Source organism: Scyliorhinus canicula, chromosome 11 (genome assembly GCF_902713615.1).
Source record: "Scyliorhinus canicula chromosome 11, sScyCan1.1, whole genome shotgun sequence".
Classification (NCBI taxonomy): Eukaryota; Metazoa; Chordata; class Chondrichthyes; order Carcharhiniformes; family Scyliorhinidae; genus Scyliorhinus; species Scyliorhinus canicula.
Window position 1 is genome coordinate 87778461 of NC_052156.1, and position 24586 is coordinate 87803046.

General features: G+C 50.0%; 1 protein-coding gene across 1 annotated transcript in view; it reads right to left on the reverse strand.

Moving 5' to 3' along the window:
• dock3 (dedicator of cytokinesis 3) overlaps positions 1 to 24586 on the reverse strand; it is a 1304448-nt gene that overhangs the window by 715602 nt on the left and 564260 nt on the right. Inside the window, 2 exon segments of the mRNA XM_038810823.1 lie at positions 7453 to 7600; positions 13739 to 13799. Of these exon segments, the coding sequence (XP_038666751.1) occupies positions 7453 to 7600; positions 13739 to 13799 (209 nt within the window).

Sequence of the window (24586 nt, forward strand, 5' to 3'; positions counted from 1 at the left end):
GTAGCATGGATAGAGGATTGGTTAATTAATAGAAAGCAAAGAGTGGGGATTAATGGGTGTTTCTCTGGTTGTCAATCAGTAGCTAGTGGTGTCCCTCAGGGATCAGTGTTGGGCCCACAATTGTTCACAATTTACATAAATGATTTGGAGTTGGGGACCAAGGGCAATGTGTCCAAGTTTGCAGACGACACTAAGATGAGTGGTAAAGCGTAAAGTGCAGAGGATACTGGAAGTCTGCAGAAGGATTTGGATAGGTTAAGTTAATGGGCTAGGGTCTGGCAGATGGAATACAATGTTGACAAATGTGAGGTTATCCATTTTGGTAGGAATAACAGCAAACGGGATTATTATTTAAATGATAAAATATTAAAACATGCTGCCGTGCAGAGAGACCTGGGTGTGCTAGTGCATGAGTCGCAAAAAGTTGGTTTACAGGTGCAACAGTTGATTAAGAAGGCAAATGGAATTTTGTCCTTCATTGCTAGAGGGATGGAGTTTAAGACTAGGGAGGTTATGCTGCAATTATATAAGGTGTTAGTGAGGCCACACCTGGAGTATTGTGTTCAGTTTTGGTCTCCTTACTTGAGAAAGGACATACTAGCACTGGAGGGTGTGCAGAGGAGATTCACAAGGCTAATCCCAGAGCTGAACGGGCTGGATTACGAGGAGAGGTTAAGTAGACTGGGACTGTACTAGTTGGAATTTAGAAGGATGAGGGGGGATCTTATAGAAACATATAAAATTATGAAGGGAATAGATAGGATAGATGCGCGCAGGTTGTTTCCACTGGCGGGTGAAAGCAGAACTAGGGGGCATAGCCTCAAAATAAGGGGAAGTAGATTTAGGACTGAGTTTAGGAGAAACTTCTTCACCCAAAGGGTTGTGAATCTATGGAATTCCTTGCCCAGTGAAGCAGTTGAGGCTCCTTCATTCAATGTTTTTAAGATAAAGATAAGATAGTTTTTTTAAGAATAAAGGGATTAAGGGTTATGGTGTTTCGAGCCGGAAAGTGGAGCTGAGTCCACAAAAGATCAGCCATGATCTCATTGAATGGCGGAGCAGGCTCGAGGGGCCATATGGCCTACTCCTGCTCCTAGTTCTTATGTTCTTACAGCTCCAGGGACCCGGGTTCAACTCTGGTCTCGGGTGACTGTGTGGAATTTGCAATTTCTCTCCGTGTCTACATGGGTTTCTTCCAGGTGCTCTGGTTTCCTCCCACAGGATAAGATGTGCCGGTTAGATGGATTGGCCATGTTAACCTTCCCCTTCGTGTCAAAAAGCTAAGGTGAGGTTACTGGGTAATGGGGATAGGGTGGAGGCGTGGGCTTAAGTAGGGTGCTCTTTACAAGAGCCAGTGCAGACTCAATGGGCCAAATGGCCTCCCTCTGCACGATAAATTCTTTGACTCTCTGATCATCTTGAGAGATCAGTCAAATTTAAGGTGCGATTTAATGGACGCGTTGCGCATAAGCCACATATACACACTTCACTCCCCACACACACTCATCCCAGCCAACAAGATGGCACTGGTGCACTGGGGCCCACTGATGGAATGGCTACAGCCAGAGGGCACCTCGGGGGTGCCCTGCGCGGAACTGGTGGAGCGAGCTCGTGGGCTCGGGAGTGCAAGGGGGCAGCAGCATAGGGTGTAGGGTGAGAGGTCCTTCTTTGGGGGTAGAGGGGGCGCTGAATCCGGCGGGTGCCAGATCCCGGAGGGGTACTGTGTCCTGACGGCCGTCGGGGAACTCGACGAATGCGTACTGGGGGTTGGAGTGGAGCAGGCGCACCTTTTCAACAAGGGGGTCGGTTTTGTGCGCCTTGGCGTGTTTCCTCAGAAGTACGGGGCCCGGAGTCCTCAGCCATGCCGGAAGTGAGACCCCCGTGGTAGTGCCCCTGGAGAAAATGAAGAGCCTCTCGTGAGGGGTCTGGTTGGTCGCCGGGCACAAAAGGGACCTAATAGCGTGGAGCGCGTCTGGGAGGACTTCCTGCCACTGGGAGACTTGGAGCTTTCTAGACCGGAGGGTCAGTAGGACGGTCTTCTAGACCGTCGAGTTCTCCCTTTCCACCTGGCCGTTCCCCCTGGGGTTGCAGCTGGTAGTCCTGCTCGAGGCAATGCCCTTGTCGAGCAGGTACTGACGCAGCTCGTCGCTCATGAAGGACGAACCCCGGTCGCTGTGTACCTAGCTGGGGAAACCAAACAGGGTGAAGATGCTATGCAGTGCCCTAATGACTGTGTGGGAGGTCATGTCAGGGCACGGGATAGCGAATGGGAAACGGGAGAACTCGTCTACGACGTTTAAAAAGTAAGCGTTCTTGTTAGTTGAGGGGAGTGGCCCTTTGAAATCAATCGCGAGGCGTTCAAAGGGCCTAGAAGCCTTGACCAGGTGGGCCCTGTCTGGTCTATAGAATTGCGGTTTGCACTCCGCACAGATCGAACAGTCCCTGGTGACCGCTTTTACCTCCTCGTTGGAGAAAGGCAGCATGTCCCACGGGATAGGGCATCCGGAGTCTCGTTGAGCTTCCCAGGTCGATATTTAATATCGTAATTGTAGGTGGAGAGTTCGATCCTCCACCTCAGAATTTTGTCGTTTTAATTTTGCCCCTTTGTGAGTTGTCGAACATGAAGGCAACCAATCTTTGGTCGGTGATGAGGGTGAACCTCCTACCTGCGAGGTAGTGCCTCCAGTGACGGATAGCCTCCACAATGGCTTGTGCTTCTTTCTCGACTGAAGAGTGTCGGAGTTCTGAAGCGGAGAAAGTACGGGAGAAAAATGCAACTGGTCTCCCTGCCTGATTTAACGTAGCTGCAAGAGCTACCTCTGAGGCGTCGCTCTCTACCTGAAATGGAGTGGATTCATCCACCGCCCGCATGACCGCTTTGGCGATGTCCTCCTTGATGCCGTCGAAGGCCTGGCGTGCCTCGGCAGACAGGGGAAATCGTGTGGCCCTAAAGAGTGGGCGGGCTTTGTCCACATATTGAGGGACCCACTGGGCGTAGTAGGAAAAGAAGCCCAAGCACCGTTTGAGGGCCTTGAGGCAATGGGGGAGGGGGAGTTCTAAGAGGGGGCGCATACGGTCCTGGTCTGGGCCCAGGACTCCGTTTTCCACGACATAGCCGAGGATGGCTAGTCTGGTTGTGCGGAAAACGCATTTCTCCTTGTTGTACGTGAAATTCAGTTTCTGTGCCGTCTGGAGAAAACGGTGGAGGTTGGCGTCGTGGTCCTGCTGGTCATAGCCGCAGATGGTGACATTGTCCAAGTACGGAAACGTGGCCCGCAGCCCGTACTGGTCCACCATTCGGTCCATTGCTCGTTAGTGATGCCGAAAGGGACCCAGAGGAAATGGAAGAGGCGGCCATCGGCCTCGAATGCCGTGTAGTGGCGGTCCTCCGGGCGGATTGGGAGCTGGTGGTATGCAGATTTTAGATCCACCGTGGAAAAGATCCGGTACTGGGCGAACTGGTTGACCATGTCTGCAATCCTGGGGAGGGGATAAGCGTCGAGGAGCGTAAATCTATTTATGGTCTGGCTGTAGTCGACCACCATACGGAATTTTTCCCCGGTCTTAACGACCACCACCTGAGCTCTCCAGGGACTATTGCTGGCCTCTATAACCCCCTCACTGAGTAGCCTTCGGACCTCTGCTCTGTCAAATACCCTATCCTGCAGGCTATACCTCCTGCGACGAGTGGCTACGGGTTTACAGTCCTTTGTGAGATTGGCGAAGACAGGAGGGGGGGAATTCGCAGCGTAGCGAGGCTGCAGATCGTGAGTGGGGGCAGGGGCCCTCCGAAGCTGAGGGTGAGGCTCTTGAGGTTACATTGGAAGTCTAGGCCTAATAAGAGTGGCGCGCAGAGTTCGGGTAAAACGTAGAGTTTGAATAGCTAGCGCTTCGGATTTTGAGTGTCGCGGCGGTGCGCCCCTGGATCTGGACCGAATGGGAGCCTGAAGCGAGCGAGATGGTTTGCTGCATGGGGAAAACGGGGAGCGAACAGCGTCTTACCAGGTCTGGATGTATGAAGCTCTCCGTGCTCCCGGAGTCAAAGAGGCATGGCGTTTTGTACCCGTTGATATGGACCTCTGCCATCGGGTTTCGTAGATTCTTTGGTCGTGATTGGTCCAGGGTGACCGCGCTGAGTTGCGGGTAGTCGGCGGCTCGATCAGCTGTGCTGGAGTGGCCCCGTGATGACTGCCCTCTGAGTTCATAGTCGAATTCGAATTCTTCTGCAGAGTTGTCCGAGCGCGGAGATGCCGATCGGGCCCGTGGATCGCACGTGGCGGGCGGCGAGGAAGATAGCGTCCAATATGGCGGCCCCCATGAGTCGCACGTGGCCGGCCGCATGGTGGAGGTTTTCCAAGATGGCAGCCCCCATGGATCGCACGTGGCAGGAGGGGGCGGAGTCGGGGCATAGGCCGCAGCGTTTCGGGCCCCGCGGGCCTGCGAGTGAGGGGAGGGATTACTTCGAGTCGCTGGGGAGTTGGAAGCTGGGGCCCTATTAGCGAGGCACACTCTTGCGTAATGGCCTTTTCGCCCGCAGCTGCTGCAGGTCGCGTTGCGGGCCGGGCAGTGCTGCCGCGGGTGCTGGTTCTGGCCGCAGAAATGGCAGGCTGGAGCAGCATAGTGGCTGGCTGGGGCAACATGGTGGCTGGGCGGCTGCGTAGCACAGGCCTGGGGGAGTCGCTGGTCGGGGGCCCATGATTGGGTCACGGGGTCTGCGGGGAACGAGTTAAGGCTGCGGAAGGAGACCTCCAGCGTGGTAGCAGCTTCCACAGTCGTTTCTAAGTCCTGGGCCCCCTTTTCCAGCAGTCACTGGCGCACATAGTTAGACCTGAGGCCCGCTACAAAAACATCGCGTACCGCAAGTTCCCTGTGTTTAGCCGCGGTAACCGCTTGGTAATTGCAGTCATTGGACAAATTATTGAGTTCCCTTAGAAATTCGGCGAGTGATTCTGTAGGCCGCTGGCGGCGAGTCGTGAACACATGGCGAGCGTAAACTTCATTAATAGGCTTTACATAAATTTTATCGAGAACTGCTAGCACTGCAGTATATGAACTGGCCGAGTTTAGTTGCGTAGAGATTCTGTGGCTCACCCTCACGTGCAGTAGACTTAGCTTCTGATCCTCTGTCGTTTCGGCTGTGCTCGCTTCTGCCAGGTAGGCCTTGAAGCACCGGATCCAATGAGAGAAGATTTCTTTAGCCTCTGCATCCTGTGGGTCGAGTTCCAGGCGTCCAGGCTTGAGGGCCGATTCCATAATCGATCTTTACTGTTCTTAAGTCGATTAAATTGATGGAACCATCAATTCACCAGACACGTGTTTCCGATGTGAATCTAGGCTTTAATCGACTTACTTCAGAGCCAGCCTGTTACCCGTTGATGAACTCTTAGTGAACTCAGGCTGACTCTGGACAAGGGTATTTATACAGCTGCACTAGGGAGAGGAGTCGTGGGTGGAGCCAAGGGTGGAGCCCAGTACAAGTTCCTGAGTACTCCCAGAGCTACTCCCCCTAGTGGTAGGATAGCGCTACTGCGCTTACAAAGACAGTGTGAATTATCATATATCCATATATATCTTACATTCACCACAGTCTCCTTACCGAAGGAATGTTATGCGTGCCTTAGAGGGAGTGCAGTGAAGGTTCCCTGGGATGGTGGGATTTTCATATGAGAAGAGATAACTGGGCCTGTATTCTCCAGAGCTCAGTGGAATGAGAGGTGATCTCATTGAAGTATAGGACATTCTTACAGTGTGATGCGCGATCAATTGTACAAAGACTAAGGTTGGATACAACTGTGGCTTTCTTGCAGTCAGATGTGTGGCCTCCCACAGCAGCTGGTGAAATGGCTGCTGAATAGAGGACATGCATTTATACTCCTCCTACTGGGCGGAGCCAGCAGGTAGGGGCTACCGGCGAACCTGTGGTACAGGTCCTACCTTACATCACCTAATACAGGTGTAACAGTGGTTTACCACACAGAGCCCGAGAGGATGTTTATCCTGACTGGGTGGGGGCGGATGTTCTAGAATCAGAAAACACACTGGGCGCATTTCTCCGAAATGAAGACAGCGTGTTTGCACTGTCGTGAACGCCGTTGTGTTTCACGACGGCGCGAAACGGGCACGGGCACTAGCCATTCTGGCCCCACAGGGGGCCAGCAAGGCGCTGGAGCGGTTCACGCCGCTCCAGCCTCCCTTCCTGGCGCCAAATGGACACCGCGTAGTTGTGCCTCGCCAACCTGCGAATGCGCGGGGGACTTCCTCAGCGAGCCGGCCCCGACCCAACATGTGTGGGGGTTCAGGGGCCAGCCGCGTAATAAAATAGGGCCAGGGCTGGAGAGGCCGACCCGCCAATTGGTGGCCCCCTATCGCAGGCAGACCCCATTGGAGGCCCCCCCGGTGAAGGAGCGCTTTCCCCGCCCCACAGGCCCACCCGACCCAACGCGCAGAGTTCCCGCCGGCAACGACCAGGTGTGAACGACACCGGCGGGACCCTGCTTTTTCCGCATGGCCGCTCGGCCCATTAAGGCCTGAGAATCGGCGGACCGGCCGCAGACAGCGACCGGCGCCGCGCCAAACGCGCCGGCATAAATGGCTCCGATTCTCTGCTCCTCGGACAATTGCCTGCCGGCGTTGGACCTGCGCAGCGGGAAAAAAATGGCGTGAACGGCAATTCTCCCACATGGCACGGCATGGGAGAATCGCGCCCAGTCTCAGAATAATTGGTAGGCCATTTGGGTCTGAGATGCAGAGGAATTTCTTCACTCAGAGGGAAGTGAATCTTTGAATTCTCTAACCCAGCGAGCTGTGGAGATTTAGTATTGAGTATATTCAAGACAGAGATCACCATATTCCTAGACAGTAAGGATATCAAGGGATATGGGATTATGGGATATGGGATAGTACAGGAAAATAGCATTGAGATTGAAAATCTAATTGAATGGTGGGGCAGGCTTCAGGCGCAAATGGAACACTCCTGCTCTTATTTCCGATGTTACTGTATCGTCTTTGTTACTTCAAAATTATGAAACTCCTTCCCAAACAGCACTGTAAGTGTGCCTTCGCCACAGCAACAGTTGAAGAAGGTGGTTAACCAATACTTTCTTAAGGTCAATTAAGAATGCTGCCGGATCAGGGATATCCACTTTCCATGAACAAATAAAAAAACTACTTGATATTTTCTATTCTCTAACAATTAATGATAAACATTTTGTGAAAATTGAATAATAACATGTTAAATGATTCAGAAAAATTATTTTTGTTGTAAACAAACATACCCCCTAATAATAACCGATAGGAAAACACCTTCCGATCCATCTAAACTGACCCAGACAAATACAATGCCTTGAGCAGCACAATATACACATTCTTTATCACAATCAGAACCCTGCGATTTCCAAGACAAGCACAGCTTTTCAGTCAAACTCTCCGTAATACCAAACATACTTCACTTACATGTAAACTTTCAGCACAAAATCCTTTTCCTCTCGGAGTTCGGCAATTGACGGCAGAACATCCATCAGACTCAGCACTGCACAACCATACGGACGTCGGTACTGGACGTGAGGAGGGCCTTTTTTCGAATCATTGGATAACATCCGACCTTACAAGAACACAGGGAAAGGTGAACATAAGAAAGAACAAATAGAAGCAGGAGTAGGCAACTAGGCCCATCAAACCTATTCTGCCATTCAATTAAATCATGGGTGATCATTTGCAGCCTTAACTCCACTTTCTTGCCTGTCCCCATAACCCTTGGTTCCCTTGTCAATCAAAAATCTGTCTAACTCAGCCTTGAATATATTCAATGACCCCGCCTCTGCTGTCATTGGGGAAGAGAATTCTAAAAACTAATTGTTATAACCTGCCTGCTTACCATTGGCTGGGGACTAATGACAATCCCTATATCTATATATAGATATCATTGTAAATAAATGTTATTTCTTTGTATCCTGAAGACTCGTGCTGGATTCTTTGTGGCCCTCACAAAACTAATGGTCCTCCAAGAGAATCACTTCCTCCTCATCTTTAAATGGGAGATTTCCCCTTATCTTGAAACTGTGGCCCCCAGTTCTAGATTTCCTCACAAGAGGAAGCATTTTTTCAGCATCTGGTCCTGTCAAGTCCTCTCAAAATCTTTAACGTTTCAACAAGATCGCCTCTCATTCTTCTAAACTCGAATGAATATGGATGCAACTTGCTCAACATTTCCTCGTAAGACAACCTTCTCATTCCAGGAATTGGCTCAGTGAACCATTCATGACCTGCTTCCAATGCAAGTTGGTCCCTCCTTTAGTAAGGTGACTAAAAGTATACACAATGCTACACTATGTGTTGTTTCATCAATGCTCTGTATAGCTGTAGCAAGACTTTTATACTCGATCCCCCTTGCAATAATGGTCAACATTCTCTTTGCCTTCCTGATTACTTGCTGTATCTGCATGCTGACTTTTTGTGAGTCATGTACAAGGCCACCCTGATCCCTCTGTAATGCTGCATTCTGTAATCTCCCTCCATTTAAACAAAATTCTGCTTTTTATAGAATCATAGAATTTACAGTGCAGGAGGCCATTCAGCCCATAGAGTTTGCACCGGCCCTTGGAAAGAGTACCCCGTTTCAGCCCACACCTCCAACATAGCCCCGTAACTCAGCAACTCCACCCAACCTTTTGGACACCAAGGGGAAATTTAGCATGGCCAAACCATCTAACCTGCACATCTTTGCACTGTGGGTGGAAACCGGAGCATCCGATGGAAACCCACGCAGACACGGGGAGAAAGTGCAAACTTCACACAGACAGTCACCCGAGGCCGGAATTGAACCTGGGTCCCTGGAGCTGTGAGGCAGCAGTGCTAACCACTGTGCCACCGTACCATCCTTTTCTTGTCTTCCTGCCAAGGTGGACAGCTTCACATTTTCTCACATTATACTCCATTTGTTATTTTGGCCACTCACCTAAGCTACCTTCAACCCTTTGTAGACACTTTGTATCCTCTTCATACCTTGCTTTCCTATCTATCTTCGTATCAACAGAAAATCTGGCTTCATTACAATCGGTTGCTTCATTCAAGGGAATAATATATTAATATGATAGAAAGGGTTGATGCCCAGTATTGATCCCTGTGGTATTCCATTAGTTAGAGTTTGCCATCCTGCAAATGGCGTATTTGTATCAACTCTCTTTGCTCTTATTTAGCCAATCGTCTCGCTCAGCAAAAAATATCACCTTCTCTCTCCCCCTCTGGCAAATTTGTCAAACATTATTTTCCTTTCACAAAATCACACTGACTCAGCCTGATATGATAATTTTCTATATGATCTGCTCCTATTTAATTAATAATGGATTCTAGCATGTTCCCAATTACATTGGGCTAAATGGCCTATGGTTTCAGGCTTTCTGACTTCCTCCTTTCTTGAATATAGGTGTTACATTTGTGGTTTTCTAATCCACGAGGGCCTTTCCATAATCTAGAAAATTTTGGAAGATTACAACTAATGCATCCACAATCACTGCAACCACTTTGTTTAAACCCTAGGATGCAGTCTGTTAGATCCAGTGGACTTGTCAGCCTTAAGTTCCATTAATGATTGTGATTATTTTAAGTTCCTCCCTTCCTTTTGCCTCATGCTTTTCCACTAGCCTTGCAATGTTTCCTATGTCTTCTAGCACGGTAGCATGGTGGTTAGCATAAATGCTTCACAGCTCCAGGGTCCCAGGTTCGGTTCCCGGCTGGGTCACTGTCTGTGCGGAGTCTGCACGTCCTCCCCGTGTGTGCGTGGGTTTCCTCCGGGTGCTCCGGTTTCCTCCCACAGTCCAAAGATGTGCGGGTTAGGTGGATTGGCCATGCTAAATTGCCCGTAGTGTCCTTAAAAGTAAGGTTAGGGGGGGGGGGGGGGTTGTTGGGTTACGGGTATAGGGTGGATACGTGGGTTTGAGTAGGGTGATCATTGCTCGGCACAACATCGAGGGCCGAAGGGCCTGTTCTGTGCTGTACTGTTCTATGTTCTATGTACTGTGAAGATGGATATAAAGTACTTGTTTAAAGACTCTGCCTTTTCCTAATTTCCCACTATTAATTCCCCAGTCTTACCCTCTAAAGGACCAATGCTTTCTTTGGCTATTCTTTCACTCTTAAAATGCTGGTAGAAGCTACTACTATCTGTTTTTATATTTCTTGCTAGTTTTCTCTCATTCTCTTGTGTTCCTTTGTAATTTTTCTTTAGTCATCCTTTGCTAGTTGCTAAAATTTTCCCAATTCTCTGGCCTACTACTTGTGTTCCCAGCATTGTACACCTTTTCTTCCAATTTGACACCACCCTTAACTTCCGCAGTTAGCCACGCATGGTGCATCCTTCTTTTTCAATATCTTTGTTGAGAGTTATGAAATATCTCCTTAAATGCCTCCACTGCTTCTCTACCATCTTACCTTTTAACCTATTTACCTAGTCCATTTTATCCAATTCTGTCTTCACAGCGTAAAATAAAGACAATTAAAAGGGATAAACAATAATTAGTGATCCACATTTCTCACTCCAGGAGAATGCAAAATTCTAAAATGTAAATCCTAATATGAAAGGTTAGTTATAAAACACGCTTTTTTTTCGAACTCTTGATAATCACTGCCTGCTAGCAACAAGCTGTGCTAATTCTGCAAACCTACGAATGAGATTCTAACATTTAAAATATATTAAACATTGTTTTTTTTAAATCACATTTTAAAATATTGTGGGCGGGATTCTCCGTCGGCCGACGGCAAAACGGGAAAGGCAATTGAGTGGAGAAACGGTCTTGATGCCGAAATCGAGGTGGATGCCGGGTTCACGCCAAATCACAATCCTCCAGGGCCTCGACAGCGGCATCAATGTATTCTACTCTGCATGGACAGTAAACGCCGTTTGCATATCATTAGCAGGCCTGACCAGTATGCTCTGGGGACTCCTAGACTCTCCGCCTGCACAGGGGGGATTCCCGGCGGCGAGGTTGACTTGTGCTTTTAAAAATTGAGAAATAGTTGCCGTGGCTGATGAGGGAGAGAGAGGAGGTAGGACAAGGAGAGGAGTGACCGTGGGCTGCCGGTCCTGACACTGGAGGTGAGTGTGTTTGGAATGGTAAAGGGTGTTGGAGGCAGCTGTGATGGGAAATCTGTGTTATCACTAGACTAGAGCTCTGGGGTGTCCTGGGATTCGGGTCAATGGCTCCCATCCGTGTTCGCATTGTCCTCATTGCTGGTCAGCACCTGGGGTTTTGGCTGTGGCTAGGGTAGGGGATACCAAAAGGGCCTGCCCAATCACCAGCAGCTCCTGCCCAACAACTGGAGAATCCCACCAAGGTCAAAGGACGTTTCCAAAGTCTGCACCTCGCCCGTGGCGATCCTGTGGCGGGCGGGGCGGAAGAATCCAGCCCTTAAGTCTCAGGAACGGAGAATTTTTCACCTCCAGCTCAGTGACCTACCGTGCTGTACTGTTCTATGTTCTATGGACGTGCACATGTACAGCAGTAAATTGAAGGGGTGGAGGTTAGGTTGATCTTACATTAGGATAAATGGTCGGCACAACATCGTGGGCCGAAGGGCCTGTACTGTTCGATGTTTTATGTACTCCTTATGTGCAATGGCACCTTGAAAGCAATGCAAAACATAACTCTAATGAGTACAGGGAAGCTGCTATTCTTCAATGTAGCACTGCTTGAATTCAGAAATTTCAGCCTTGCAGAGGGAGAAGGTTGGGAGGGAGGGGGTGGGCTTGAGGAAGAGTGTACACCAGCTCACATTGGTTTTGTGGAGCAAACAATCATTCTCGAAGAGATGGTATTATGGCCCCTTTGGGGGTCAAGGACTGCTTCGTTCGATTTCCCCCTTAAATAGCTGAGTACGAACTCCCTCATTGGGGGCAAGGTTTCTCCTTAACAAGGGGAAATGCTCAGTATAAAAATCCTGACCTGGGTGCAGGTCATGAGGGTGGCTCTTCAGGGAGAGGATAGTAGTTTTGTTATTTTGTGTATACCGTAATAAACCAGTCACACATTTCTACCCTACTGCGTGGTCCTGTTGTCGCTCCTGTTCAGGTTCTACAGATTGAATAGATTTTCCGTCAACAGCAGGATAAGGCTGCCCTGCACACTCGGATGGTGCGTCAGTCTTCCGGCACCTCATTGATACACTGCAATTTTCAAAGGGAGGGTTTGGGGGTGAAAGTTGGCACCACATACCTCCAATTAACTTGCTGTTAAGCTTACTGAAGAGTGTGCTACAGACTGGAAAAGGACAGAATGATCCTTTCAAAGTTAAGAACAGGAAGAGCAAACAATCTGGGGCACGTTAGTGCACAGTTATTGGCAGCACAGAGGGGTGCCATTATTTATTACAGAAAATACAGTGCAGAAGAGGCCCTTTGGCCCATCGAGTCTGCACCGACACAAGAAAAACACCTGACCTATCAACCTAATCCCAATTGCCAGCACTTGTCCCATAATGTATCGTGATTACTAATTTAAAATCTTTAAACAAAACGGAGGTGCTCATGCAGTGGACCTTCTAGCTACTGAAAAATACAATTGTGACAAACTTTGTGGCCATTTCCCAAGTGATTTCCTTGAATTACTTCCACTCAGCCTGCTTGTTTCTTTTATGAAAGGGCAGAGAATGGGCAGAGCTACTGAGGAGGAAGGTCAGCCAATGAGTCCCCAAAAATTGTAACTACATCATTAGGACAGCAATTGCACATGCAAGAGCTCTATTTCTTAAATACTGTAGTCACCCTGGGTCAGCCCTTTTCAAAATGTCTTATGGTGAGAACATGGTCATACAGTAAATCTACTGACCCCATTTTGAGGCCCTTAGTGCCCCATTAACACATTAAAATCGAGCCCCATGTAAGGCACCCATGAACCTTGTTTGGCTCTTTACCTGGTACCTCAATGATATTTTACAGATTCTCACCAAGTACAATACCACACGATAATTACTTCAAAATAACAATTAAGTTAAATTATCGGGATGGATTTTCAATCCAGAGTCAGAGCCCAAAGCCACGGTTGTTGCTGGCCCACAATGCATCACTGACACAATGCAGTTTTAACATGCACATACTTTCAGCAAGCTGGAGCTGTGGTGATGCGTGCTGCCTGAAGGCATGAACTGGTCTGGACAGTGATTTTGAAAGGCAAACAGTAGCCAGAACTGAACTCTCCGTTGCCTTGGGGAATGGAGCAGGCAGGAGAACAGAAGGCCAGTGCCTCACAGTCCAAACAAGTGCCCAAAAGCTCACCCAGGAAGCAACTAATCCACTCTATTCAAGACATGGCAACTCTTGCCACTGCAAGAGCACCTTGATTTGATTTTCCTTTTTACTTCAAGATTTTAAAATTGTAGCCAAAATAAATAATGGCTTCTCACTGTGCTGCCAAAAGCTGTGCACTAACGTGCCCCAGACTGTTAACTCTTCCTGTTATCTTTGAAAATTTTATTCTGTCCCATTCCAGCCTGTGAATGCACTCTTCAATGAGTTTAACAGCAAATTAATTGGAAGCACGCAGTTGCCAGTTTCCCCAGCCCCCCCCCCCCCCCCCCCCTATGAAAATTGCAATACGTCAAGGAGGTGTCGGAAGACTGATTTGCCATCTGAGAGTATTACTTTCAAAGTGTAATTGCATCCGACCTTGTTCGTCCATTCGAGTGACTTGCCAATGATTTCACATTTAACGTCGCAACAGTAGACTGCTGTAAATATTTTGGGGTTTACCTATTCGTATTACATGAGCAACTATGTAGAGATCTCGCTTCAGATCCTTGTTACTGAGATCCTGAAAGTCCAAACATAAAAAGCAAAGTTATATCAGGTAAATTACAGGCAGAACTACAGTCAATAACATAACATGATAATACTGCAATTAGGTTAATAATCTATTTATCAGGATATCACAATCACTATTAGCATTACCAGTCAGCATTTTAACTGAGAGTCAACATTTCACATGAAAAATCAAAATTTTTCGCTGAGATTAGTGTTGAGTAATAAGATCAGTAGAGAGTTGCAACCAATTAACCTCTCCCATTGCCAATTGCGATTTACTTAACAATGCTACTCAGATGTGAAGTTGTCACATTACCAGCGGGATTCTCCCTTCTGGGGCACTAAGTCCCCATGCCGGCGGGAAAACCGGCGTCAACCACTCCGGCGTCAACAGCCCCCGAAAGTGCGGAATTCTCCGCACTTTCGGGGGCTAGGTGGACGCCGGAGGGGTTTGCGCTGCTCCAGCCGGCACCGAAGGGACTGCGCGAGTTTGTGCATGCGCCGAAGGGTCGACGTGATCTCCGGGGAGTTCTCTTTTCCGTGCTGGCCACAGCAGAACCCTACAGGGGCCGCCGCAGAAGGAAGTGCCCCCACGGAACAGGCCCGCCCGCAGATCGGTGGGCCCCAATCGCGGGCCAGGCCACCGTGGGGGGCCCCCCACGGGGTCGGATCCCCCTGCGCCTCCCCGAGGACTGCCCCTGCCGACTTACCTGCCAGGACCCGCCGTGTGGGACCATGCGTAACCCACGACAGCGGGACTGACCAAAAACGGACAGCCGTTCGGCCCATCAGGGCCCGGAGAATTGCCTGGGGGGCTGCTGCCAACGACCCCCTACCGGCGTGGTGCGAATCCCACCCCCGCCCGAAAAACGCTGCCGGAGAATACGGCAGCCGGCGTTGGGGCTGGATTCACGCCGTCCCCCAGGGATTCACCAACCCGGCAGGGGGTTGGAGAATCCTGCCCTACATCTCCACAAACATTACTTCCGATAACACTGTTTATGCCAAAATTGATCATTTTGAACCTCCTATGTACACATATATTTTGGTATTCTGTATATTAACATTTTATGATGGGAAAATAAATTCTTTGTCAAATTTTCAACAGCTTGCTCTGCTGCTGAACTCTTTGAAACATTTAAAATGCTTTCCGGAAAAATGAATTAGGCTACAACTTTTTATCCTACCTGAAATTTCTGGGGCGGGATTCTCAGTTTCTGAGACCAGGGGCTGGATTCTCCGTTATTGGGATTATGTCCCCTTGCCGTCGTCAAAACTGTGGCCTTTCATGCCAGAAAAAGTGGCGTGAAAGGGCCACATATTCCTAGCCCTGCACGGCGTAAATCTAGCAGCTTTTGCTGCAGATATGGGCCCCCACACTTCCGGGTCTGAGGCCGCGTATGCGCATGGTGGCAGCCTCCAGCGGCCATGCCATGCTCCATGGCAGACTCAAACTGCGGAGCTGGACACTGAAAATAGACCCCCTGATCAGCCATGCGCCTGACCCTGACAAACATTGTCCGGCTGCGTATAAGGCCCCGATTCAGCTACTATTGAGGGGCTAGCACCGGCGCTACGTGGAACACAATCGATCCCTATTAGAAACGGTGTGGGATTCGCCGGTTTCATGATTGACACTCAGGAGGCTGACAAGCTGCAGCTGCATATGCACACTAAACTCCCCATACATAGCCTCCCAGTCAACAAGATGGCAGAAGACAAAAGGCCCTACGTTTTGCGGACGCAGAGCTCGAGACCCTCCTGGACGCCGCGGAGAAGAGGAGGACCCTGTACCACGACCCGCGAAGGAGGCTGCCAGTGCTGCCATTCGCTGTGCCTGGGCGCAGGTGGCAGAGACGGTGAGCGCCATGGGCAACACCGTCCGGACTAGCCAGCAGTGCCGGAAAAAAACTGCACGACCTGTGCTGGCACCAACCAACCCTCCCCCCCCCCACACCTGGAGGGCAGCCAAACCCCCACCCTGCACGACATTCCAGTACTGGCCTCCATGGTCGCTGAGACCTCCAGCTACCCACCCCCTGTGCTACATGCATCAGACTGTCTACTGCCGTTTTCTGTTTCCGCACTCCCCCCCCCCCCCCCGGCTAGGAAAAGGCCGCCCATACCGCCGGGAGCAGAATAAGATGGAGGGGGACAGCCGGACCTGTGGCCTCTCACCATGGCAGAGTAAAGGACCCCGGACGTGGTCGGCGGCCCGGAAGGTAGTTCGCCGGGGTGGAGCTTGGCCATGGGTGAGGGAATGAGACCCCGCTTAGTTGCGGTTCCCCATGACACGTGTATCAACCCCCTGACATCACCTTTACCCCCACCTTCATGCCCCAACCACCCCTTACACGACCCTCACCCTACACCCCCACACTCACCCACATGCTCACCCCCACCACCCCCCGGCCCACAGACTAATCATGCGTCTTGTCTTGTGTGTTGCAGGAGTTGCTGGAGATGGGGCGGGGTCCTTCTGGTGTCCCCCGCCCCCAGTCACTGTCACAGCCGGAGACCCCCGTGAGCAGACCAGTGACCCTGGTGCTCAAGTCTCTGGGCAGTGGGCAGCACGGTAGCATAGTGGTTAGCATCAATGCTTCACAGCTCCAGGGTCCCAGGTTCTGTTCCCGGCTGGGTCACTGTCTGTGCGGAGTCTGCACGTCCTCCCCGTGTGTGCGTGGGTTTCCTCCGGGTGCTCCGGTTTCCTCCCACAGTCCAAAGATGTGCGGGTTAGGTGGATTGGCCATGCTAAATTGCCCGTAGTGTCCTAAAAAGTAAGGTTAAGGGGGAGTTGTTGGGTTACGGGTATAGGGTGGATATGTGAGTTTGAGTAGGGTGATCATTGCTCGGCACAACATCGAGGGCCGAAGGGCCTGTTCTGTGCTGCACTGTTCTAAATCTAAGTCGGAGGATGGCACTGACTTTCCGTAACAGCTGTCTCCAACAGCCTCCACCATCCCAGAGACACTCACCTCGGTTGGGCACTTTGGTGAAGAGGCTCTTGGACACTTTTGGTGCACATCACACAGCTGATCCAGTACAGCAGGTGGAGGTAGGAACACCTGGGGCGGCGAACGGTCAGAAGGTGGGCCGACTGCAGGAACTAGCTGCCGTCCAGATGGGTTTCGGATTTTTGGAAGGGACGATCGCATCGATTGTGCAGATGCAATCGCAGAGCCAGGGACTACATGAGCAGTTGTCGGTGAGCACCTGCAGGTGTAGTTGGATGAGTGGTCCCGACCATGTGTGCCACCCAGTCCAACGCCACACTGGTGGCGTCCGCGGTGGAGGCAGGTTTGGCTATGGATCAGCATGTCCAAGGCCTGGGGCATTCTGTGCAGGCGCTGGCCGTGGCCCAGGACAGGGTTGCGGCCTCACAGGCGACCATGTGCCAGAGCCACCTGGACATTGCAGCTGCGCTCGTGAGCGTGACCCAATCACAGCAGCCCATGGCTGGGGATGTCTGCAGCATTACCCAGTCACTGTCTGACATGGTAGAGATGCAGAGGGAGGTTGCTCAGTCCCTGAAGGAGATGGTACAGTCACTCACTCATGTGACACAGACCCAAAAGGTGGTGGCACAGTCAATGGGTGATGTGGTGCTGTCCAGATGGCCACCAGCATGCAGATCAGGTCGAGCCCAGAGCAGGCCTCCAGGGCTGGCAGTGGCAGGCGGTGGGGTGCCTCAGGGGTTAGTTCTGCTCACACCCCCGTCCCATGGAGTAGCCCGGGGGTACCCCGAGGGACGAGGAGGTGATGGGGGGGTCCTAAGCTGGTTGGTGACTCCCGCAGAGGTGGTGCCGGAACACTGTGCCCCAGACCAGTCAGCCCCCCCCCCCCCCCCCCCCCCCCCCCCACTAGACGCTGAGCCTTTATCTGGGGCAGTCTGCCATGGGGAGGAGGGGGATCTTTGCTGTGGGAGGTGGGCAACCTCGCGCGGCTACACCTTGCAACATGCCAACCCCTGGGTCGCATGTACCCATTCTGGGGGCAACCCATATCCCTGCCCGTCTGCCCCACCGACCACCCATAACCCCCCATTAACCGCAGAGGCCTCTGGCAGTGCGGTTAAAGGCTATTCTGAAGGCTATTGCTGAATTGACAATTGTAGATAATGAGCACTTCACATATCCCAAGTGGGTTCCCAAGGATGGTAGCGCTATTTATTGCCTTGCATCCCAATCAGACCATGATGCCTGAACACTGCAGGAGGCAACACCACGGATGCAGCAGCCAAGATCCGAACACCCAGGGGTTGGGCCCCAGCCCACTATCGCGGGCGGATGACCTCTGATTCGTCCACACCACCATGATCTCGGTGAATCATCGTCCTGGGCTCCATTTTTAATCCACACCCTTGCACAGCCTTGTCAATGTCTGTATCCCAGGACTGATCCAAGGAAGCTGCGGCTCCCAAAGCGAAGAAGCATTCTGCTCCAAAATTCAGTGATGCCTCACTGGGCCATATGCTGCACACTGTCGAGGTCCACCAGCGTATCCTCTACTCTCTTATGGTCACCACTCCGACTTGGCAGATGATGGCAACGGCGGTCAGTGCCAATGCTGCACAGAAGAGATCAGCCATCAAGTGCAGAAAGAGGATGAATGAATCTCACCCGTTCCACAAGGGTAAGTCAACCAACTCACCACTCTCAACTTACACTCACAAGCCCATCAGGCATCTGCAGGATGACGCTCCACAGGGATCTCACTGCCAGCTCAAGGGACATCACCACTATCACACACACACCTTCACATCTCAATCCGGATTTCTTTTCTGTGGAACATATGTCCTCCTCCTGTGCATGGCTTCACTCACCTCCCACACAAGACAGGAACTATCATCATCTAAGTTCCACAAGATGCATGCCATCGCAGTGGCCGGAGGGGACCAGGACCATTCCTGTGGCGACAATCTGCCATGGTCCACCCACGACTACGCTACAACCAAGAAAGCACAACAGCACTTATACTTCCTCAGGAAACTAAGAAAATTTGGCATGTCCGCATTGACTCTGACCAATTTTTACAGATGCACCCATAGAAAACATCCTATCTGACTGAACTACAGCTTGGTATGGCAACTGCTCGGACCAAAGAAGAAACTACAGAGAGTCGTGAACATAGCCCAGTCCATCATGCAAACCCGCCTCCCAATCATTGATTCTGTCTACACTTCCTGCTGCCTTGGGAAAGCGGGCAGCAGAATCAAAAACTCCTCCCACCCTGGTTATTGTCTCTTCCAATCTCTTTCATCGGGCAGAAGATACAGAAGTCTAAGAACATGCACCAACAGATTCAAAAACGGCTTCTTTCCCACTGTTACCAGGCTCCTGAATGGCCCTCATGTGGGCTGAACAGATCTCTCTACACATCTTCTCTATTGTTGCAGCACTATACTCCGTGTGCTTCACCCGATGTCTATGTCTATGTATTTACATGGTGTATTTATTGTATGTCCAATGTTTTTCATGTATGGAATGATATGCCTGGACTGCACACAGAACAATACTTTTCACTGTATCTCGGTACACATGACAAAAGTCTAAATCTAATCTAAACCTAATCTGCGGTGCACACCCAAGTGAAGACCCTGCACCAACTCATCCCTCAGACAATACTGTAAGTTAATTGTCGTGTCTTCAAGTTGCCTGCAATGCACTAATCATCTCTACTTTATTTTATAGGCACCTTTGGAAAGCACCCGAGGGCATCAAGAAGCCCCCTCACCCAAACACCCACCGAGGCCAGTGATGATAAATCCAAGTGATAATGTCTTTGAACATGTTCTGGATGCACATATGGTAGCTTTAGACAATGCTGAAGAGAATAATGGGATAGGAATGAGGATGTAGTGAAGCTGATATTATCAATGAAGTGTGTAAGGGTTTCATGGTGTCTTAGCATTTTGGAGTTCCATAGAATACGTTGTGCTGTTACTGGAAGTACATCTCCTTGAGAAGCCTTGTCAGATTGAAGGCATTCAGCTATGAGTCCACTGATGATTGTAGAACAGCTCCTGTCTCTACTAGTCTGCCATTGTGACTGAGATGCTGGAGAGGTGCCTGAAGAGGAAGCACCTTCTGAAGTCTGATGCCAGGAAACCCATCTCCATTTGGAACCTATTCTTAGCAAAGACACATGCTCCGGAGGATTCATCACTCTTCAAAGGATCAAGACAATGATGAGCCTAATGTGTCCATATTGATTCTTAAATTGAAGTGTATTATTAAAATCAGAGGGATTGAAATGCTGGTGTTCATGTGGGCCCATTTGGAAGACACTTGTCCAGGAGGATACTCACTCCAACTTGTATTCCTCCTCATGAAAACTGGTGGTTATGAGGGCCTCATATGCACGGCTTCTTAGTCTGGCCCTTGGTAAGGCATCTTCTCCTGCAGCCTCGGCTTCTTAGCATTTATTACCCTCATAGCTTTTATAGTCCTCACTGGAGGAGACACGCAGCTCCTTAATGCCGGCATCTGGCAAGTCCATCCCCCTTTGCATTGTCAGGTTGTGCAGCACACAGCAAGCCACAATGATCTGTGGAACCCAAAGGATAATGTACTGGAGTGCTCTGCCAGATCTGTCAAGGCATCAGATTTGGATCTTCAAGATGCCAATGGTGAGCCCCACCAATATCCGGGTAGTGGAATGAGCATCTTTGCACCTTCTCTCAACTGGCTTTTGTGGCTGTCGCATGGGCATCATCAGCCACATCCTTTGCAGGTACCCTTTGTCATCAAGGAGTCAATCTTTGATCCTGTGTGGTCCCTCAAAGATGTCAGGATTGTGATCAACTTAAAGTGTATGTGCCATGGTAGCTTCCTGAGTACCTTGCGCAAACCTGCATGATCTTCTGGTCACAGGCCAGCTGTATTTTGAGTGAGTGGAAGCTGTTCCTGTTGATGTGTGAAAGTGCTTGTTGCTAGGAAGTTTTTATAGCCCGGAGTGCAGTCAATGGCACACTGCACCTCTGGAACCTGGAAATTACAGCCTAGTGCACTGGCATCCTGGCTTACTTGATCTCTGACAACAACCTTTATTAGTGTCACAAGCAGGCTTACATTAACACTGCAATTCAGTTACTGTGAAAATCCCCTTGTTGCCACACTCTGCCACCTGTTCGAGTACACAGAGGGAGAATTCAGAATGGCCAATTCACCCAACAAGCACGTCGTTCGGGACTTGTGGGAGGAAATCCATGCAGACACGGGGAGAACATGCAGACTCCGTACGGACAGTGACTCAAGCTGGGAATTGAATCTGCGTCCCTGGAGCTGTAAAGCAACAATGCTAACCACTGTGCTACCATGCCAATCTCCAGTGAAATAAACAGAGTTGTGGGCCTTGGCAAAAAGAGTATCTGTTATAAACGTATGCACTCGTGTTTAGATGTTTGTGAGATTCCACAGAAGTCCGCAGTGGAACCCTGGACAGAGCCACTCTCGTAGAAATTAAGAGTGGCGATGACTTTCAGAGCCACTGGCAATGGATGTCCTTCCAGGCCCTGTGGCGTGAACACCTGTAGAGTGTGGCAGATGTGAGCCACCAGATCCCTGGACAATTGCAGGCATCAGCAAAACTGTCTCTCATCTGCAGAAAAGCCATGCCTGTTCTGTATATCCTCAATTTAAAAGCCGTCTTCACACAACATATCTGTGAGCCTCATCCTCTGAGACAGGGAGAAGTCCTGTTCCCCGTTGCTCATGAGGGTGAAGCTCCTCCTTTTGGAGAGCCTGTCGCTGGCATCGCAAATTTCTCAACCTTCTCTCCTGCCTGTAAGCTATAATGTAGGCAGTAATAAATCTAGACTCCATCTTCCTGAAGGTCTCCTCTCTGTAATGCATCAATGAGAAAACATGAGTCCGTATGAGCCTCTCAAGGTTTATCTCTATCGAACATTACTGAGTGACTGTGGGTTCAAGGGCTCGGTGTCTGCACCTATTTTCCTCTAAGTTGTTTGCCAGCACAAGGTATGTTTCAAGGTGCTCCACCCCCACCCCATCACCCTTTTACATGACCGTCTGTTATTAGATTACTTTGCCCATGGCTTGGAAGTTTCAGGCTAGGCATTGGGATCCTCATACACTGCATGCAAAGACTACACTCTTTAGAGTGTGTAATGAAGAATTGAGATTAGTTGAGAGGGGTGGGGGCCTGAGGCTTCTTATCTGTGAACCTGCCAGCGCCAAAATTCTGAGCTCTTGCTTTTAGCATGCCTCTGCAGCTTGAACAGTCACCCAATTGCTCCTGAACTAGTTATCGCTCTGGGTAATTTCCATAGTGGTAACAAAGGGTTAATGCAAGGAGATTGATTAGTGACGCTATTCAAGAATGAATGCGCTTTGTTGCTTCACTCTCCTGATTCCCTGCACTGTCATTGAAAGGCTCCTAAAATGGCACAGCTGCGCATCGCTCCTAATTTGGGAATACAGAGTTCAGTTTGGTACCTCTTTAATGCATCCCCGTCACTCCATGCAGTGTGCCACTCCTCCAAATTGCCAAATGGCCTTCAGAGCCCTCACCAGCTGAGTTTTTCCTCAGTTGAATTTTGTACTGTGTCATCACTTCAGGTTATGAGATAGTGCTGTTGAGGTTTTACTGCCAAACTGGATTGGACCATACTTGTTTGATCATGGAAATCCTTTCCATCGCCCTGGAGGGGCGCACTGTTCAAATTTCCCTCCATCCAATCCTTGATCCCATTGTGATTGTGGTGGGTATGCCTTATTACCCACTGAGTTGATGGAGATGGATGTGCCTCTTCTCCATGTGGATCTTACCTATCCCCAGATGTAGCCTATTGCACAGTGAAATAAAGAGACTGCTACCATCCCCCCCCCCCCCCCCCCCTCCCTCATGAGACCTTGAATACCCTTTCTCCACATCTATTGGCTGCAAGGTCTCCCCCTAACTGTGAATGTGCCGGAAACCCCCAGACCAACGCGTATGTCCTACGCCCAACATGCTGGGCATGTTCACACTCTACTGACATGCCCTCCCTCTCCCAAGATTGAGATACTGATAGTTTTTGCAAGGTTAGGAAGGTAAACTGAAGTGCTTCCTTACTCCACCATCCTCACATTTTGGACTCAGCTTTTTTTTAATATCCCTGTTAGAGACATTTACTCATTCTGGACCAGAGGACACTTCTTCCCTGCAATCCCCCAGTCATGTGTCTGAGTGCAAACTTCGTCACTCTTCATTCTCTCCCAGTCGAGCCCTTGTCCTGCAGTCCCTTCTTTTGCTTCTATCCACTTTCTCTTCTACCTCAGTCGAGCCCTTGCCCTGCAACACATTAAAAGTCGCCATCACCGCTGTTGTGGTCGGTGAATTCTTGCCTGTGATACCCTCCTGAGTGTTGTTGTGCTGCTTGTGAAGCTTGGTACTGATTTTGAGATGCCAGGAGCATTATACAATGCAAGGTTGGTGAACAAACCTCTAAGTTACGAACAGAGTGCAAGCCGCCAGGTGCATGTCGGTTATATATGGTTGTGAAACACGTTGGACTAATTTGACGCCAGTGATCTATTGATCCAGTATGGGGGATAATTCCATGAGCAGCCATTGTAATGAGTATGCATGATATTCAAATATATTAAAATGATGTTCCCGATGTGGCACAGCAGGAAACACGTGCTGCCACTGAAGTTAGGAGTGGACACTTCGAGCCTGTTTTCTCATCGACGTGAAACTGATTTTTTTGCTTTCATGATATTTTCTGCTCTCGCTCACCATGATACACGCCACAGGTGGGAGCAGAAAAACCCAGATAGAATTTCAAAAGGATAAGGACATATTAGGGCAGATGGCGAAAAGTTTGAGGTTATGGTTTGAATCAGTGGCGGCCATGGTGTGCATAGTCGCATATTTGGTGGCTCCCACCCGTGGCGGTGTTTTGGACCTTTTCCCCAGCTAACGGACTTGTTGAGGAAAAAAGGTGCAGGAGTGGTGGAAGGAGAGGGTATCCTACCGGTGGATGGATTCGTGACCAAGAGTGGTTTAAAAAGAAAGGAGCAGTTGGAGAGAGAAGTTGCATCTGCGAAACAGAGGAAGATGGTGGAGTTTAAGTGTCTGGCCCTAAGGTCGATGGAGCAGCTGGTGGAGTTCTTGAACGAGAAGTTCACCCAGCAGTGGAAGGAGACTTTGGGAGGACCTGGCAAGGTTGGTGGATCCGATTAAGGCAGGGATTGACTGCCTGTAAACAAGGCCAGGCGATCCAGAGGGTGGAGGAGATGGTGGGAGAGCACCTCACCTTGATGGCCGCTGAGTTGGGGGTGATGCGTGATACTCAGGTGGCTGAAGGAGAAGGTGGAGAATTTTCGAGAACCGGTCCCGGAGGCAGAACATGCCGGGGCCAGGCAGGCGAGGTGGTGTACCTGGGAGGGCAGCAAACTTCGAGTGTACCAGGACCTTGGTGCGGAACTGGTCAAGAGGAGAGCGGGGTTTAACAAGGTGAAGGCTGCCCTCTTTAAGAAGAAAGTGAAATTTGGAATGATGTACTGGGCTCGCCTCTGGGTGACTCACAATGGCCATGAACTTTATTTTGGGACCCTGGAAGAAGGGATGGAGTTTGTGAGAGGCAATGAACTGGCAGGTGTAGGAGGACATTGAACTTTGGAGAAAGTGTTCTTTCTTGTTCCTCTGGGTTTTTTCTATTTCTTTGGGTCATTGTCCTGTCTTCTTCTGTGGGGGATGGGTGGGTGCTCTTTTCTTTATTTTGGGGTTTTGAATATTGGCGTGGTTTGCACCGGGATAATGTTTGAGCAGGTGGGGTGAGTGTTGATGGGA